This window comes from Halichoerus grypus, chromosome 9 (genome assembly GCF_964656455.1).
Source record: "Halichoerus grypus chromosome 9, mHalGry1.hap1.1, whole genome shotgun sequence".
Taxonomy (NCBI): Eukaryota; Metazoa; Chordata; class Mammalia; order Carnivora; family Phocidae; genus Halichoerus; species Halichoerus grypus.
Genome location: NC_135720.1, coordinates 89,979,512 through 89,995,955, shown reverse-complemented (window position 1 = coordinate 89,995,955; position 16,444 = coordinate 89,979,512). Strand labels below are relative to the sequence as shown.

The window sequence follows — 16,444 nt, the reverse complement described above, 5'->3', positions numbered from 1 at the left end:
TGTTTCCAAATCTTCAGTTTTTCAGTGACAAATTGGGAGTTGGAGGTTCCTTTCTGATTTTCTGGTGCTATGCCAGAGGTAGGGTTTATGGAAAAATTGTGTCTCAGTTTTTCTTATGCATTTCAATGCATTTGCCGGGCATGTAGGAGTTACTCAGCTAGTTTCTGAATTTCTTTCAATGGGAATTGCTTCATGTACCTGTATATTCAGAGCATGGGAAGAGGGAAGTTCAGGAGCATCCTATTTGCCATCTGAGTTCCCTGAGTGACAAAACTTTTTCTTTTTAAGTTAGTCTAAGAAAGGCCTATGACCAAAGTGCTAAATAGAAATCTTTAAATATAGTGATAAAATAGCATTGAAATGCTACTTAAAAAGACTGAAAACATCTAGTGCTGGTGAGGCTGTGGAAAAACTGACACTGCTAGCACAAGTGTAACTGGTGCAGCCTTTGTGTACAATATAAAATGCACCACTGTAGGGCTCAGTGTTCTATGTTGAGATGTGCAGCATTGGGAATGATCACAGCTATAGAATGGATATTCACTGAGCGCTTTCCTGAGGACTATGGGAACATCCAGATTGCTTTCATGCCACACACAGGTCATTAGGAGCTAGGACTGCTGTTTCCTGTTCACCTTATCAGCCACCTCCCAAACATTACCTCTGTGACATCCTACCTGTACCATGTTGGATTTGATGCTGAGTTCAAAGTTGGAGTACTCCTAGATGCCTAGAAGCTCTGTCATAAATATGCCCATTAACCTGTAGGTCCTCATTTTCTTTGACTGCTCTTATAGTACCACTTCCCTTACTCAAGTTATGGATTTATCTCTGAAGGTGTGGGGAAGCAGACTCTTGGTATGTTACTGGAGTCTGAAGGAGTTTGGAAGACTCCTTTCTCTCTCCTCTAAGACTGTTTTGCTAGAGTCAAAGAAGTTGGAGGCCAAAGCTTTTTAACAGCCTCTTTGTTCTTTTTCACTGGGCAAGAAGCCTCAGCATCAGAGATAGATGGCTAAGAGAGACTTAAAGGGGAAATAAAAATACATTGCTTTAATATCCCACCAGTATTATGCCCCTTACGATATAAAGGGGGAAAATACAAAGCAAACCTATTGTTCATTGTGACTTTATACTCCAGGCATACACAGAGAACTTTTTAATAAAGACCTTGCCCTGCAGCCCCTGGGCCTGGGGAGTTGTTTCATCAATTATGCTAATGAGGCCTACATTCAGTTAGTCTTTTTTATGAAAATTCCTTCCCTGAAAATATGTCATATTCCTACATTTTCTTAAAAATATGATTCCAAGTACTTTCAAGGGTCTTTTCAGCCAAAAAATGACTTGCTTTTGTGAAGCACACCTTTCCTATCTTCCTTCCATGTTGACATTATAGTTCCTACACTGAATGGGAAGTATGCTTCAAAATATCTGTTAATTAATAGAGACCTTTGGTCATTGGTTAAATGATTTTGATTGAGCTGCTTTTCGTTCACATATAGGTATGCTAAAGTTCTTTCATTAATGGCTTTCTTCCCATCAATATTACCTTAAGATGATTAAAGACAAAGGCTTTCTGGTTAGAAATGCAATGAAAGCTAATATCAAAATGGCAGACTGCAAGGAACCTACATTCCAACTCTTCAGGTGGAATGTAAGTTCACTTATAAGGTAAAACACTCATGTAAGGTAAGTGACTGTATCCTGGCATTGTTCAACTCAGCTTGAATTTCAGCTGAATAATTCTGTGCAGCTTCATTTGTTACTTAATGTAGCTATGAAAATGTATTGGTCCTTTGGTCTTTCGACATTCAACATATATCTCTTAGAGTACTTAACATTCCTTCTGCTCCTTTTAGGGAAAAATTTCTCTTTCTTTCTTTCTTTCCTTTTTTTTTATGTTGTTGATATAGACTATTTTGAGTGACTTTTTACTTTAAAAAATATGATGGAACTCCATGGTGAGAACATATGATTTACTGTGCCAAGCTGTTTTGTTGATTTAGCTTCCAGATGAGCAAGAAAATAAAAGGTAGAAGTGAACAGTTTAGACCAGACAGGAGATACTATAAGCCAAATGACAGATGCAACTCCTGAAAAATGTAAAATAAGGTGGCTGAGACTAAATTTAGTCTCTTAAGTCCCACATGGATTAGCTATATGTAGAGCATTGTATATAGAAAATTGAGATAATCTTTGGCTGAAAAACAATGTTTCATTGTAATCAATCCAGTGGAAGAGGAGTTTCCTTACTCAGCTACCTCCCTCTGTGAATACATAGGGTATTCATAGGAACAACATTATTTTTAGCCCAGCAGTGACTGCTGGCACAGTGAAATCATCTCTTTGACTATGTGAGCATCCGTTGTCCATAGATACTTGAAAATAGTTTTAAAATAGGCTAGAGAGCCAGGTTATAGTAATCCATCCTTTATCTGATAATAAAAATGCTGCCTAATATTTACTTTTTAACAATACAAAATCTTTTACAGAAAAACTTTAAAATCGTAAATGCAAATATTTTAGGATTGTTGACATATATTTATTTTTAAATTCTGTTTTTCACTCAGAGTAACTAATTTTTTTTATGTTTGGCAAAAGAAGTTATTAGCAAGTTAAATGTTATATATATTTAATATTATACATATATATATATATGCAATGTATTTTAGAGATTTTAAATATAATTGAGAATGTTAGCTCCCTGAAGTTGGAGGTCAGACCTTGAAATTTTCATGCCTGCCTAGGAGCAAACAATGACAGTTTGAAGACCTAGATTTCTGAGTTGAAGTATAAAAGGAATTTAAGGGGAAGAAAAATTTAAAATGTGGCTTGATATTCCAGAACTTTTAAGAATGCTTATCTATTATCTATCTATCATCTATCTATCTATCATCTACATCCATCGATCCATTTGGATTCACCAGAGAGAGAAAATGGCCATCTCCATGAGCATCTTGAGACAAAATAAGAGGACACATGGTAGTTGGTGCCTACCCTCCTCTACATCTAAATTCAATTGTGAAGTATGAATCTGAGTTGAAAGGGGGCTCAAATATTAATCGCTCTCTCTCTTTTTTTTTTTTTTTTGCAAACAGAAAAACAGCAGAACTTATTTCCTTTCCTTTTACTGAGGAAAAAAAAAAGTCCCCTCTTGGGAGAATATTATATTCAAAAAACTGCTTAAGCTTCCTTAAAACAAGGAACAAGTCAATTGTAAGCCCTGCCTTTTCTCCTTACAAACTTCATCTATAAGAGAAAGTCAGCATGTCATATACTGACATTTGCATTTGATTATGGTATGTGTTTTTTATCATCACAATTTTTCTTTGCCTGAAAAATTGTTTCTATAATTGTTCTGGAGAATCTTCCAGATTCTCACCTAGAAATGAGGTACAATCTGTGAGGAGGTCATGATTTCAGTGGCTCATTACATTTTCTATTCTCTTTGAAGGTTGTAGGGCAGGGGTCAGGCTTAGCTTGCCAGCCACTGCAAATTCCAAACTCCACCCCCTCTTTTTTTGCAGAAGCCATGCTGGGTGTTAATGATAACATGGGGCACTTGACCAGATGCCTTGACCCCACCATTGAGGGCATCTCACCTAATGGCTGTTTTCCTTCTCATTATTCCATATTTGAAATTAGCCAAGTATTAAATTTAGGCACCTATTTCCCCAGGTACAGATGTTTTTTTTTCAATTCCCAGATCTAGTTTTAGTCATTAGGTACAAAAAACAGATAAAATTGTAGTAATGAAATATTTTTTGGGAAAGGATAATAATTCAATCCTTTCAGTAGGGAATTTGAAGTTGTTAGTAAGGATGGTCTTTAACCAAGGAGAGAACACATGGGAACACCAATATTAAAAAAAACACACAAAAAACCCCACAAAAACTTATCATATCAGCATGCAGTGGGGAAAAGGGTAAATGAGAGAGAATCTTTACAAAAATGAGAACTGAGAAGATAAAGCTCAGGTTTTCAAGTGGATGCATTTCAAAAGATACATACTTGATGAGCATTCAGAACCCAGGCAGAAAAATGCCTGACAGAATGAGTATTTCTTGTCAACTTTGAGTTAAATTTTGAAATATGAGCTGCGAAGTTTAATTACATAAATCTCAAAGAGAAGTTATAAGGATTAGATTACTTAATACTTGTGAAATCTTTAGTACAGTATTTGTCACATAGTAAGCATTATATGAGTCCTCTTTTATTATTTTTATCTCAGTTGGTTCTTGCACAATCCTATGAGATGGACGCTACTATTATTCCCTTTTCATGTGTGTTTCTGAGGGTTAAGTCACTTGCTTGGAGAAACTACACGTCCTCATTAATTGGTGAGACTCTCTTTGAGGTGACCACCCTTCTGTGGTCACAGGGTGGGATGCAACACAAACTGGTCCCCTCAGAACCACTCTCCCTTGATTTTGAACTTTAAATGGTTATGAGAACGATTGGAATTTATCCACATTGCACCCTGAAGAGGGTGACCAGAATCCCTGGTATATATCCTGGTTTCTGTGATTTCTGAGACGGGTCCTTGAGCTTTCATTTTAATTCTTGAGTTACCCCATACCTTTCCAATATATTCCATTGTTTCCATTTGGTCTTGCATTGCTTTCTGCTTGGGTGAGGGGGCTAGCACGCACTGGAGGGAACTGACAGTGCCTTGCTGCCAAGGTTGATTCTGCTGATTCTGAGCTCGTCCAGGAAAAGCTAATGTGGTAGAACCCTTTGTCTTGGGAAAGGGAGGATCTGAATGGCCCTGTACAGACACAAGATTTGACTTCCCTAGTATAAGCTGACAAAGGTGGCCCAAAGTTTTTTCATCCAATTATTTTGTGTCACCAGAGTAATGACTGCCTGTAGGGACTGTAATATTTGTTTGAGTGCCTATGTTCATCTTATAACTTTCTTTGTAAATTTTTATAAGAATGTCTGAAAATTGTTTGTAAATCTGATATTTATTTCCTCTTATTGTGCCCAAATATTATTGACTACTTAAGGGAAGGGATCATGTCTTTTTCAACCCATCATGACCTGCCGTTTTCTAGCTTTGTTATGTGTATCCAAAATTATTGCTGACGATTCCCCATCAGATTCAGTTGTCTTGTTTTCTTAAACACCTGTGTTTCTGCTCCATCCTCCAGGTGTTTGCTCATGCTGTTTTCCTCCATTTGAAATGCTCTCCATCTTCCACTTCATCTTTCAAAATCCTACACCTTCAAGTCTCAAGTGGTCCTCTTTCCTTTTATGCCAATCCATGTTGATTTCTCTCTGAATCTCCATTGCTCTTACAATCAGCACCTCACAGTATAGCAATTATTTCATGTGTGGGTGTTTATTCCTACTTGCATGGTAAGATTCAGGTACACAGTGATTGTTTTCCTCCAATATTTCATTATCAAAAGTTATAAACATAAAAAAGTTAAAGGAGTTTCACAGTGTGAACCATCATATACCCACATAGATCCTACAATTAATATTTTGCTATATTTGCTTTATCACATATATATCCTCCTACTCATGCCTCCATGCATCCGTCCATCTAACCACCCATCATTTTACCTTATTTTTTTTGTGAGACATTGCAAAATAAGTTATAGAAATTGGTGTATTTCACCTCTGACACTTTACCATGTCTATCACTAACTAAAGTGAGTATTTTTAATGGTATTTTTGTGATCAACATTTCTATTCTCCATAGTACCCAGTAGAGCATTGACCACATCATAGAAAATCAATTTATGCATACTGGGTTGAATTTCAGTATCACTTTGAAATCCATTAAAAATGAAAGGTATGTAAGCCCAGATAAATAGTCTCTGGAGCCTCAGAGGCATACAGAGATGGGTGTGTTTTACAGAGTTGGGGAAGAGGCATACCTGTATGTAGCTTGTACTAGCCCAACTTGTGACCTGTCAAATATATCCTAGGGGAATGTTCGGACAAACTTTCAGGAGGTGGTTGGCTGAGAGATCAGATAGGCCACCATCTGACTGAAGTACTTACATGGGTGCTGCTATACTGTGTGCTTAAGAGGCACAAGAGGGACAATCCAGTTTATCTAAAGATACACTGAAACGAGGTGATAAAATAGGCACAGCCTAAAAAGTGGGATTCACATGCAGCAGTTTGTGGCAGCCTGCTCCTTTATACCCAGCTGGGTGGAAACTCAACTCCTTTACAGAACAGCACACTTCAAATAGACAATTTGAGCCTAGGCAGATGGATCTGTGAGGAGGCCATTCTCTTGAACATGTGCAGGTGGTGAGCTTCTGACATCTTATGAGGGGAAAGAAAGTTATAGTGCTTCTCAGATTTGGTAACACCTTTTAAAACATGTTATAGAAGTCATTACTCATCCTGACTTCTTCCTTTACCTGAGATATATTTGAATCTATATCCGTATCCATATCATGTATATTTATGTCCATATACCTCCCCTCGTTCTTCAATTGACAGGCTCCTTCTTGTGCATGTATCTCTGATCACCCCCTCATTGGAGAGTCCTCTCCTGATGTTTTTAAATTTAAATTCAATTAGCCAACATATAGTACATCATTAGTTTTAAATGTAGTATTCAGTGATTTATCAGTTCTGTGTGACACCCAGTGCTCATCATAACACATGCCCTCCTTAATGTTCACTCCCATTATACTCTCTCTGTGTACTCTATTTCAACTGGGACACATCACAATTACTAACTATATATTTGTTTACTTATTTCTTACCTTTCTACCTTAGTAGACTAAAACTTTATAATGGTAAAACCACATTTTCCTCTTCTCCTGTATAATTAGAGGCTACCAGACTACTTGATACATAGTAGACTCCTAATTAAAATTTACTGAATCATATATACTGAAAATACATGAATAGAGAAAAAAATTTGTCCCAGTATTATTCTAAATGCCTTGCTGTGTTTGACTCCCATCCTGGCCCTCTTCCTTGTCCATTTCCTAATATTGCTATCTACCCTGGCCCTTTGATTTGGAGCTGTATTCAGACTTGACTTTCTGGACAGTGCCGCAAGTTACAAAATCCTCTACCCCTTCTCTGAAAACTCCCATTTATTTAGCATGCTGCTCTCAGCTAGGAGTTAGGAGAAAATTATATCTGATGGGAGAAATTGACCACAAGCTGTGAATGATTGAGAACCTCACTTAATGTGCTAAATCTCCTGAGGATGTTTATGTATTACAAGAGTGGTAAACTCTGGCAGTGTGACTAAGCAACTTAAATAATTTCAGGCACTTTATGTGAAAAAGACCTAAGGATTTAGTTGACTAAAAGTATAATCTGAATGGTCTGAAAGCTAAGAAAAGCAAATTCCTTCTTCTTTGAGTGCATATGGATCACTTACACAGGGAATACTGACTTCCACTGTCTGTGACAGCTTATATGGTAGCTGATATAATGAAGAGTGTAGACAATAATTAGGATGGTGAGGCTCTGCCAAATCATATCAATTGAGGAATGGGGCAGGGGCTGGGAATATTTACTTTATAGCAGAAAAGAATTAGGGAAGATAAGTAAACCTGGTTCATTCATTTGAAAAATATCTATTGAATATATATTGTATGCTAGTTCCAAGTTAAGCTCTGGGGAATAATAGTGATTAAAAAATAGCCCGCTCACATAGAACTTAGATTCCATGGCTAAGGAAATAGTTGAAGACTATTAAGTAGAAAAGGGAATAGATTTATGGATTTATGCTTTTCCTTTCTTTTTTTTTTCTTAAAAAGCACATAGGGGGCCAATGCATCCAAGACTGCATGAAAAAATATATCTACTTAATATAAATAAATCTCAAACATCTACAGAAACTGCAAAGCTGGAAGGAGATGCTTTCTTGGAATGTAAGTTCCCATTATTTGTAATATTTAGTTAAATTATCAAGGTTCAAGGTGGTTGTGTGAGGCCAACATAGGCATGTGAGCCCTCTGTGGCCGGAATTGTTTGTGTGCTGTGGCGCACGCAGGGTAAGGTCGGGAACGCCCAGGCCTGAGAGGGGGAAAAGTCTCCCTCGCCTTGTTGTGTGCCTATGCCTCAGGCATCCGGTCAGCTGAGAAATGGCTCATGATGTTTTGAGTAATCTTGGGCACATTGTTCCTTGTGACGCCCACCGAGGAGAGTGGCTTCGTGTGCGGGGATGTGATGATCAGATAACATCCTGCTTCAAATGTATATGCGGGGTGTTGTCTGATCTCAGCATTCCTGCATAGGGTTTGATTTTATGTAGTTTCGGGGAATGGGTCATAAGGTACCTTTGCATAAGAACTGATCAGAGAATGAGATTTACTTAAGATATGTAATTATTCCGGTGCAACCGAATTTGATTTTGTCCTCTCTTGCGTAAAGAAGTATCGGGATATCTTAATGCTTACATTGTTAATCAGTAACAATATATTTTGATTGTAAAGAGCATAAAAGATGTCAAGAAATAAACGGCAGTATGCAGTTGCAAGTGCTGCCTTTGCTCTGCATCCCCTGTGTCCCGGTGATTTCGCGACCCTTACCCAGGGACCCCAACGCACTAGACGTTGACAATTGGCGCCCGAACAGGGACCCTGAAGGACGTTCAGGAAGGGTGAGTAATTTAATACAATACAGGGTCATGGGACAAGAAACCTCTACTCCTTATGTTCGAATGCTGAAGCATTCACTTGCTGTCTATGGCATTACTGTCGCTTCTACTGATATTGAGATGTGTTTGAAAGTGGTTCGAGACTGGAATCCTTGGTTTCCCGAGGAGGGCTCCCTGGAGGTGGATAATTGGCGGCGGGTCCGCCATAATGTAGAAAAGGCCATGAGGCAGGGGGAAAAGATTCCTGTACGATTTTGGTCCATCTGGTCGATTATATTTACAGTGTTAAGAGCAATGGAGGATGATCGCACGGTTGAGAATTTTCAGAAGGAAGTGGCTCCTTCGATACAGGACCTTCCCCTTGATACAGATGAGAAAAAGGCAATAGAAAAGGATGCCTTTAAGCTTGCACTGCCTCGCGAACCTAATGAGTGCGATAGCGATGAATCGAAACTGAAAGTAACGTCGGATCCCGAGACCGAGCACTTATGGAAGGTTTTTCAGCGGGTCATGACCATGGCGGGGGAATCTAAGAAAAGGCCTTCCGCTCCGCCTTTGCCGCCCGCGCTAGCCTTTTCTCCCAAAAATCCTTTTCTTTCTGCTGCTTTAGCTGAGCTTGATGCGTTAAAGGATAATGACGATGAGAGTGAGGATGACAGACCTATCTTTGCCTTTCCGGTTATTAGGCCTCCCCCGGTCCAGGGAGTAGCACAAGCACCATATTATGAAGATATTTCAATAGATGATATTGGTCGCTTGAAAAAGGCAGTGACTCTATATGGACCGCAATCACATTATGTCAAAGAGCTACTTCTAGGTATAGCTCGACATTATAATAATTTTGCTCCAGAAGATTGGAGAGTCCTTTGTAGAGCTCTCTTAAAGGAGCCTGAATATCTGCAATGGCAGATGTGGTTCTCCGAGCTCTGTATGGATCAGGCTCGTCAGAACGCTTTAAGTAACAATCCTCGGGTCCAGGCTATAACTTATCAAATGTTGGCGGGAATAGGTCAATATTCTGATATTGCTGCTCAAGTTATTACCCCTGAAGAAATCCATGATCAATTACGGGAAATTAGTTTAGAAGCTTGGGATCGTATTCACCCAAAAGGAGAACATTATGGATCTTGGACTAAGGTTATTCAAAAGACTAACGAGCCTTATGTCGAGTTCTTATCACGATTAAAATTAACCTTGGAGAGAACTGTCATAGGGGAAGAAGCTAGACAGCAGCTGTTAAAACTGCTGGCATATGAAAATGCTAATGAGGATTGTAAGAGAATTATATTGCCTATTAAAGATACAGGAGATATTAATGCTTTCATGAAGGCCTGTAAGGATGTTACATCAGAGAGTAGAAAGATGCAGCTGTTTGCTGAAACAATGGCCACTACCTGGCATTCCTTGCAATCTAAGCAACTCGAGAACATGAAATGTTTTGGTTGCGGTCAATTAGGGCATTTGAAAAGGAACTGTAAAGAAAAGAAACCTGACAAAGGGCGCGGACCTGGAATTTGTCCACGATGTAAGAAGGGAAAACATTGGGCTCGAGAATGTCGCACTAAATTAAATACAAGTTTTGCAGAAAAGCCGCAGGGAAACTCGATTTCGGGCCCTACCCCGGGCCCAGGACAAATGAACAGGGGAAACCAACCATATTCTCCCTTAGCCCAGCTACCCAACACAGTGCCGCAGTGGACATACCAGCCATAAGGCCATTTACTTTAAAAGGAGGGGATAGACCTCAGAAAATTCCTACTGGAATTTATGGACCCTTACCAATTGGCACTTTTGCTCTATTAACAGGTCGCTCTTGTTTGACATCAAAAGGAGTGACTGTTCACTTAGGTATAATTGATGCTGATTACAGAGGAGAAATTCAAGTTCTTATGTCTTCCCTAGTTGATGTGTCCTTTGAAGCAGGAGAACGAATTGCCCAGTTATTGTTATTACCCTATCTCCCCATAGGTCAGACTACCGCTGTCAGGCATGGAGGGTTTGGCAGTACGGATCAAAAATGTGTTTTTTGGGCTACACAAATAACTCGTATGCAGCCCTTGATGACAGTTAAATTGAATACGAAAGATATTACTGTCTTGTTGGATACAGGGTCAGATATCACTATTATCAAAACTGTTGATTGGCCTGAAAATATCCCCTATAATGAGATTCCTTGTCAGATAAAAGGAGTTGGCAAGGCACCTGTCCGAAGTATTGGCTTAGCCACTCAATTTGTAACATTTACCTCCCAGGATGGGCAACTGGCCGTGTTAAAACCATATATTTTAGATGTTCCTTTAAATATTTTAGGCCGTGATGTTTTAGAACAGTGGGGAGCTCACCTGGAATTTTGATTATAGATGGAACCTATTAAAATATTATGGAAATCCGAAGATCCCTTGTGGATTGAACAATGGCCATTAACTAAGGAAAAATTGGCTGCTGCACACCAATTGGTAAGAGAGCAATTACAAAAACAACATATTGAACATTCCACTTCTCCGTGGAACTCTCCAATTTTTGTCATAAAGAAAACTTCAGGTAAATGGCGTTTACTTACAGATTTACGTGGAGTTAATAACTCCATGTTCCCCATGGGGGCTCTCCAGCCTGGGGTACCTTCACCGGCTGCCTTGCCGAGGGATTGGCATACAATGGTAATTGATCTACAGGATTGTTTTTTCACTATCCCTGTACATAAAGATGATAGGAAGCGTTTTGCCTTTTCACTTCCTTCTATAAATAGGCAGGGACCTCACCAAAGGTTTCAATGGAAGGTTTTGCCTCAAGGCATGATGAATTCCCCTACGATGTGTCAACTTTATGTTGACGCTGCCTTGCGTCCCGTGCGTCAAAAGTGGCCTCAGGTGTATATAGCTCATTATATGGATGATATTTTGTTTGCTAGCCCCCATCAAAATGAGTTAGAAGAAATCTTAAAATTATTGCCAGAGTATTTTATTCCTTTTGGATTGGTAATTGCTCCAGAAAAAATTCAAAAAGGAAGTATTATAAATTATTTAGGATATGTGATAGAAAGAAATACTGTTAGACCACAAAAAATAGCTATACGAAGGGATAATTTGAAGACTTTGAATGATTTTCAAAAATTATTAGGAGATATTAATTGGTTACGGCCATCTTTAGGTATCCCTACTTATCAATTACATAATTTATTTGATACATTACAAGGAAATTCTGATATTCATAGTCCCCGACAGCTTACTGCGGAAGCAGAAAAGGAATTACAATTTGTGGAAGAAAAAATTAAATCCGCTTTTCTTACTCGCATTGATCCTTCTTTACCCTTGACAATGTATATTTTAAATACATGGCAATATCCCACAGCTATTATTGGACAAAAAGAGTTGCCTGCTGAATGGATTTATACTAGACATCATTTTTCAAAAAATATCACTCCTTATGGTATTCAGATTGCATATTTGATAGAACAGGCTCGAGATAGAGCTATAATTATGACCGGATGTGATATTATGGATATAATTATTCCTCTTTCTAAAGATCAATTTTCATTTTTGTTACGGAATATAGAGGAATTACAGATTGCCCTTGCAGGGTATGTGGGACAAATTAATTACCATTTTCCTAAAGGAAAATTATGGGATTGTTTTCGTAAACAAGAATTTATTATTCAGGATATAATTAGTGAACAACCTTTGGTTAATGCACCCACTGTGTTTACAGATGGGTCAAAAACTAAAAGTGCATATTGGACAACTAAAAGGTATTGGGTTCAAAATACAGATTTTAATTCAGTCCAACAAAATGAATTATTTGCCATCGCCCAAGTATTAAAAGATTTTCCCTCGGCTGTGAATATTCTTGCTGATTCAGCATATGCTGTTGGGGTCGTTAAAAATGTATATACTGCCGTGGTATGTTCTAATAAGTCCAACCTACTTAGTTTATTTTTACTCTTACAAACTTTGTTAAGAAATCGTAATACTCGTATTTATGTAACTCATATTCGCTCTCATACTAATCTTCCTGGTTCCTTGGCTTATGGCAATGCTCAAGTAGACGCTTTGGTGTCATTTGCATCTGCAGACGAGGAACATAATTTATTGCATACCAATGCTGGTAGATTACATGTTCAATATAAAATTCCTTATCGTCAAGCAAAACAAATTATAAAACAGTGTCCTATTTGCAGACCTTTACACTTACGTGCTGTAAAAGCTGGGGTTAATCCTCGAGGAACTTATGCCAACGAACTTTGGCAAATGGATGTTACTCATGTGGCACAATTTGGTCGCTTATCTTATGTACATGTTGTAATAGATACTTATTCTCAATTTATATGGGCCACAGCACAAATGGGTGAAACTACACAACATGTTATTACTCATTTATTAGAAACGTTTGCTGTGATGGGTTTACCTTCCAGTATCAAGACAGATAATGGGCCAGCATATAAAAGTAAAAAATTTCAAGCCTTCTGTTTGCAATATGGTATAATGCATAAAACAGGCATTGAATATAATCCCCAAGGACAGGCCATTGTGGAGCGTGCACACAATACTTTAAAATTGCAAATTAAAAAATTAAAAAGGAGGAAAACAGATCATATATTATCATTTACTCAATCTAATGCACGTTCCATTTTGTCACAAGTATTGTTTACATTGAATTTCTTGAATCTTCCGCAGGGAGATATTCTCTCGAGAGCAGAAAAACAGTTCATAGAGGGAGAGACGGCTCCTCTTCCCTTGAATGAACATATATGGTTTAAGCCCGCTGCGGATGCAGAATGGCAGCCAGGAGTGTTGCTTTATAGAGGGAAAGGTTATGCTTATGTTTCCACAGAAGATGGACAAACCTGTTCCTGGCTCCCGGCAAGGTGGATCCGGTCACGAACTAATTCGGACGGCTGTCAGGCGACGCATGAAGGCCCCGAGAGTGCATGAATCGTTGTTACAAGCTGATGAACCTCTCCTGCAAGCTATGGCTCACTTACATTTGGATAGGCGTCATCATTGGCGGCCTCCGCCTCTTGCTTTACCCACTTGGGGGCATATTAAAAAGCTTGCTGGGGAGGGACAGAAATCTTGAAGCAAACAAGGAAGCCTTGTACACCTGAGCATTTGTTCTTGGCCATGTGCGCTTTGCTTACTATGTCATCCCCTCCTATTGAGGCGACTAATGTAAGTTATTGGGCTTATATACCTAACCCACCTATGACGGTACCTTTTTTAATTTCCTGCATAGAGGGGATGGTCCATATATTTGCTTGGGTCCCTCGCCATGTGTAAATATGAATTGGCAGAATTGGATTTTACCTGGACCAATGGTTAATTCCTCTCGCACTCAATTACAGAGGCTTGAAGCATGGTCTCTTAATATGACCTGGGGAAATGTCACCTTTGATGAATTTCCCTCGTTCCCTGCTTGTCCTGATTTTACTTATATTGGAATGGCCTATAAGCCATTTAAATGGCAGGAATGTGTTGGTAGGTTTGCAAAATATTATAAGGATCTGCTTATGTGGGGACCATATGGTCAATTTTTACAAAATTGTTCAGAGTGGGATGTCTTGCGCTGTAATTTATCCTTGTCTTATAGGATGCCCCCACGGAACCGATGGAATGAATCTGTAGTAAATCATCGATTGATGGCTTGGGGAGATGGCGGCATCGCAGACCCTCACATATCACATCAAAAATTTCCAGATCATATTCAAACACACTTATGGAAAGTTGCAGCTGCGCTTAAGACTGTCAGACTTTATAATGGAACCTTTTCCGGCACAGCAAAGACTGCGTCGGCTTATAATTTCACCATTTTTAAAGAAATTAATGTAACCGCATGTGTACCTTTACCATATCTAATTTTGATAGGAAATTTTAGTTTTAATGATGGAATTAGCTGTATTAAATGTCGATTGTATTCTTGTATTAATAGTTCTATAGAATTTAAACCAGGATATTCTCTTATGATTTTGCAACAACGCTCTCATATTTGGCTTCCGGTAAATTTAGAACGTCTATGGGCTCAAAATCCAGTGGATGCTCTGGTATTGGAATTTTTCAGGAAAGTTTTAAAACGAACTAAACGATTGATTGGTATTGTTGTAGCGGTCATTCTAAGTTTAATTACGGTAACCACATTAGCCACTGTTTCTGGAATTGCGTTACATACATCTTTGCAAACTAAACATTTTGTAGAAAATTGGCACCGTGATTCACGGGATCTTTGGCTTTCCCAAACTATGATTGATACTCGTTTGCAAACGCAGATAGATGTTCTTAGACAAACTGTTAGTTGGTTAGGGAAGAAGGTTTTAACAATTGAAAGACAAATTTGGTTGCGTTGTGATTGGAATTCCACATCCTTTTGTATTACTAATTTAAGATATAATGAATCTCAACATGATTGGAGTATTATCCAGAAATATTTAGAGGGCAATTCATCGGTGACAGATATGATTAATAATTTGCATACTAATATTCAGGAGATATTTGGAAAACCCTTTGAGAATGAGGATGCTGCTACATTGGCTCAGTCGTTTTTGAAGCAATTTGAAGGACTAGACCCGAAGGGAATTATTCAGAGCTTAGGGCATACCGCTGGAGGAATCGGAATTTCATTAATTTTTGTTATATGCTGTTTTCTGTGCATGTATGTATGTTTTGTTCGACCTTCCCGGAAGTCTATTGCCACCCTTTGGTGGGCGTTTCTTTCTAAACAAAAGAAAAAAGAAGGAATTGAGGCCAACATAGGCATGTGAGCCCTCTGTGGCCGGAATTGTTTGTGTGCTGTGGCGCACGCAGGGTAAGGTCGGGAACGCCCAGGCCTGAGAGGGGGAAAAGTCTCCCTCGCCTTGTTGTGTGCCTATGCCTCAGGCATCCGGTCAGCTGAGAAATGGCTCATGATGTTTTGAGTAATCTTGGGCACATTGTTCCTTGTGACGCCCACCGAGGAGAGTGGCTTCGTGTGCGGGGATGTGATGATCAGATAACATCCTGCTTCAAATGTATATGCGGGGTGTTGTCTGATCTCAGCATTCCTGCATAGGGTTTGATTTTATGTAGTTTCGGGGAATGGGTCATAAGGTACCTTTGCATAAGAACTGATCAGAGAATGAGATTTACTTAAGATATGTAATTATTCCGGTGCAACCGAATTTGATTTTGTCCTCTCTTGAGTAAAGAAGTATCGGGATATCTTAATGCTTACATTGTTAATCAGTAACAATATATTTTGATTGTAAAGAGCATAAAAGATGTCAAGAAATAAACGGCAGTATGCAGTTGCAAGTGCTGCCTTTGCTCTGCATCCCCTGTGTCCCGGTGATTTCGCGACCCTTACCCAGGGACCCCAACGCACTAGACGTTGACAGTTGTGGATGAGAATCCGTGAGACTTGCCCATAGATTCTCTAAGATCTATAATTGTTTGTTAGTCAAGATCACAAATTTTCACTTATCATGACCAGAGAAATGAGCATGATTGTTATAAAAAGCAGTGCTTCAGATCAGGCTTGGAAAAAAGGGAGTCATTTGATTTGGACTTCTTGATCCTTTCACAAAGGACGGGGTGAAGGGTTCTGTGGGCCTGGCATAATGAATAAACAACTGGTAACTCTTTTCTTTATGTGAAATAGGAAGTAAAACACAGGTCACATAAAGAAGAAAGATAAGGTTGTAGTATGTCACCTATAAAAGCAGACATAGATATGGGGGCAGGAGAGGGGCGCCTGGGTGGCTCAGTCATTAAGCATCTGCCTTCGGCTCAGGTCATGATCCCAGGGTCCTGCGATTGAGCCCTGCATCTGGCTCCCCACTCCGCGGGAAGCCTGTTCTCCCTCTCCCACTCCCCCTGCTTGTGTTCCCTC

The 16,444-nt window shown here is 39.1% G+C and overlaps 2 protein-coding genes across 3 annotated transcripts in view; one reads left to right on the top strand and one right to left on the bottom strand.

Moving 5' to 3' along the window:
* Positions 1 to 16,444, bottom strand: part of EYS (EGF-like photoreceptor maintenance factor) — a 1,566,128-nt gene that overhangs the window by 257,204 nt on the left and 1,292,480 nt on the right. The window lies entirely within an intron of this gene.
* Positions 8,075 to 15,726, top strand: LOC118519728 (endogenous retrovirus group K member 13-1 Env polyprotein-like). The gene is made up of 2 exons (XM_078055168.1): positions 8,075 to 8,593; positions 14,174 to 15,726. Exon 2 carries the CDS (start codon positions 14,175 to 14,177, stop codon positions 15,336 to 15,338), a length of 1,164 nt encoding a protein of 387 aa, XP_077911294.1. The 5' UTR covers positions 8,075 to 8,593; position 14,174; the 3' UTR covers positions 15,339 to 15,726.

Excerpts from the sequence above, each read along its gene's own strand:
- LOC118519728 (XM_078055168.1), top strand. The coding sequence starts at position 14,175 with ATGCCCCCACGGAACCGATGGAATGAATCTGTAGTAAATCATCGATTG.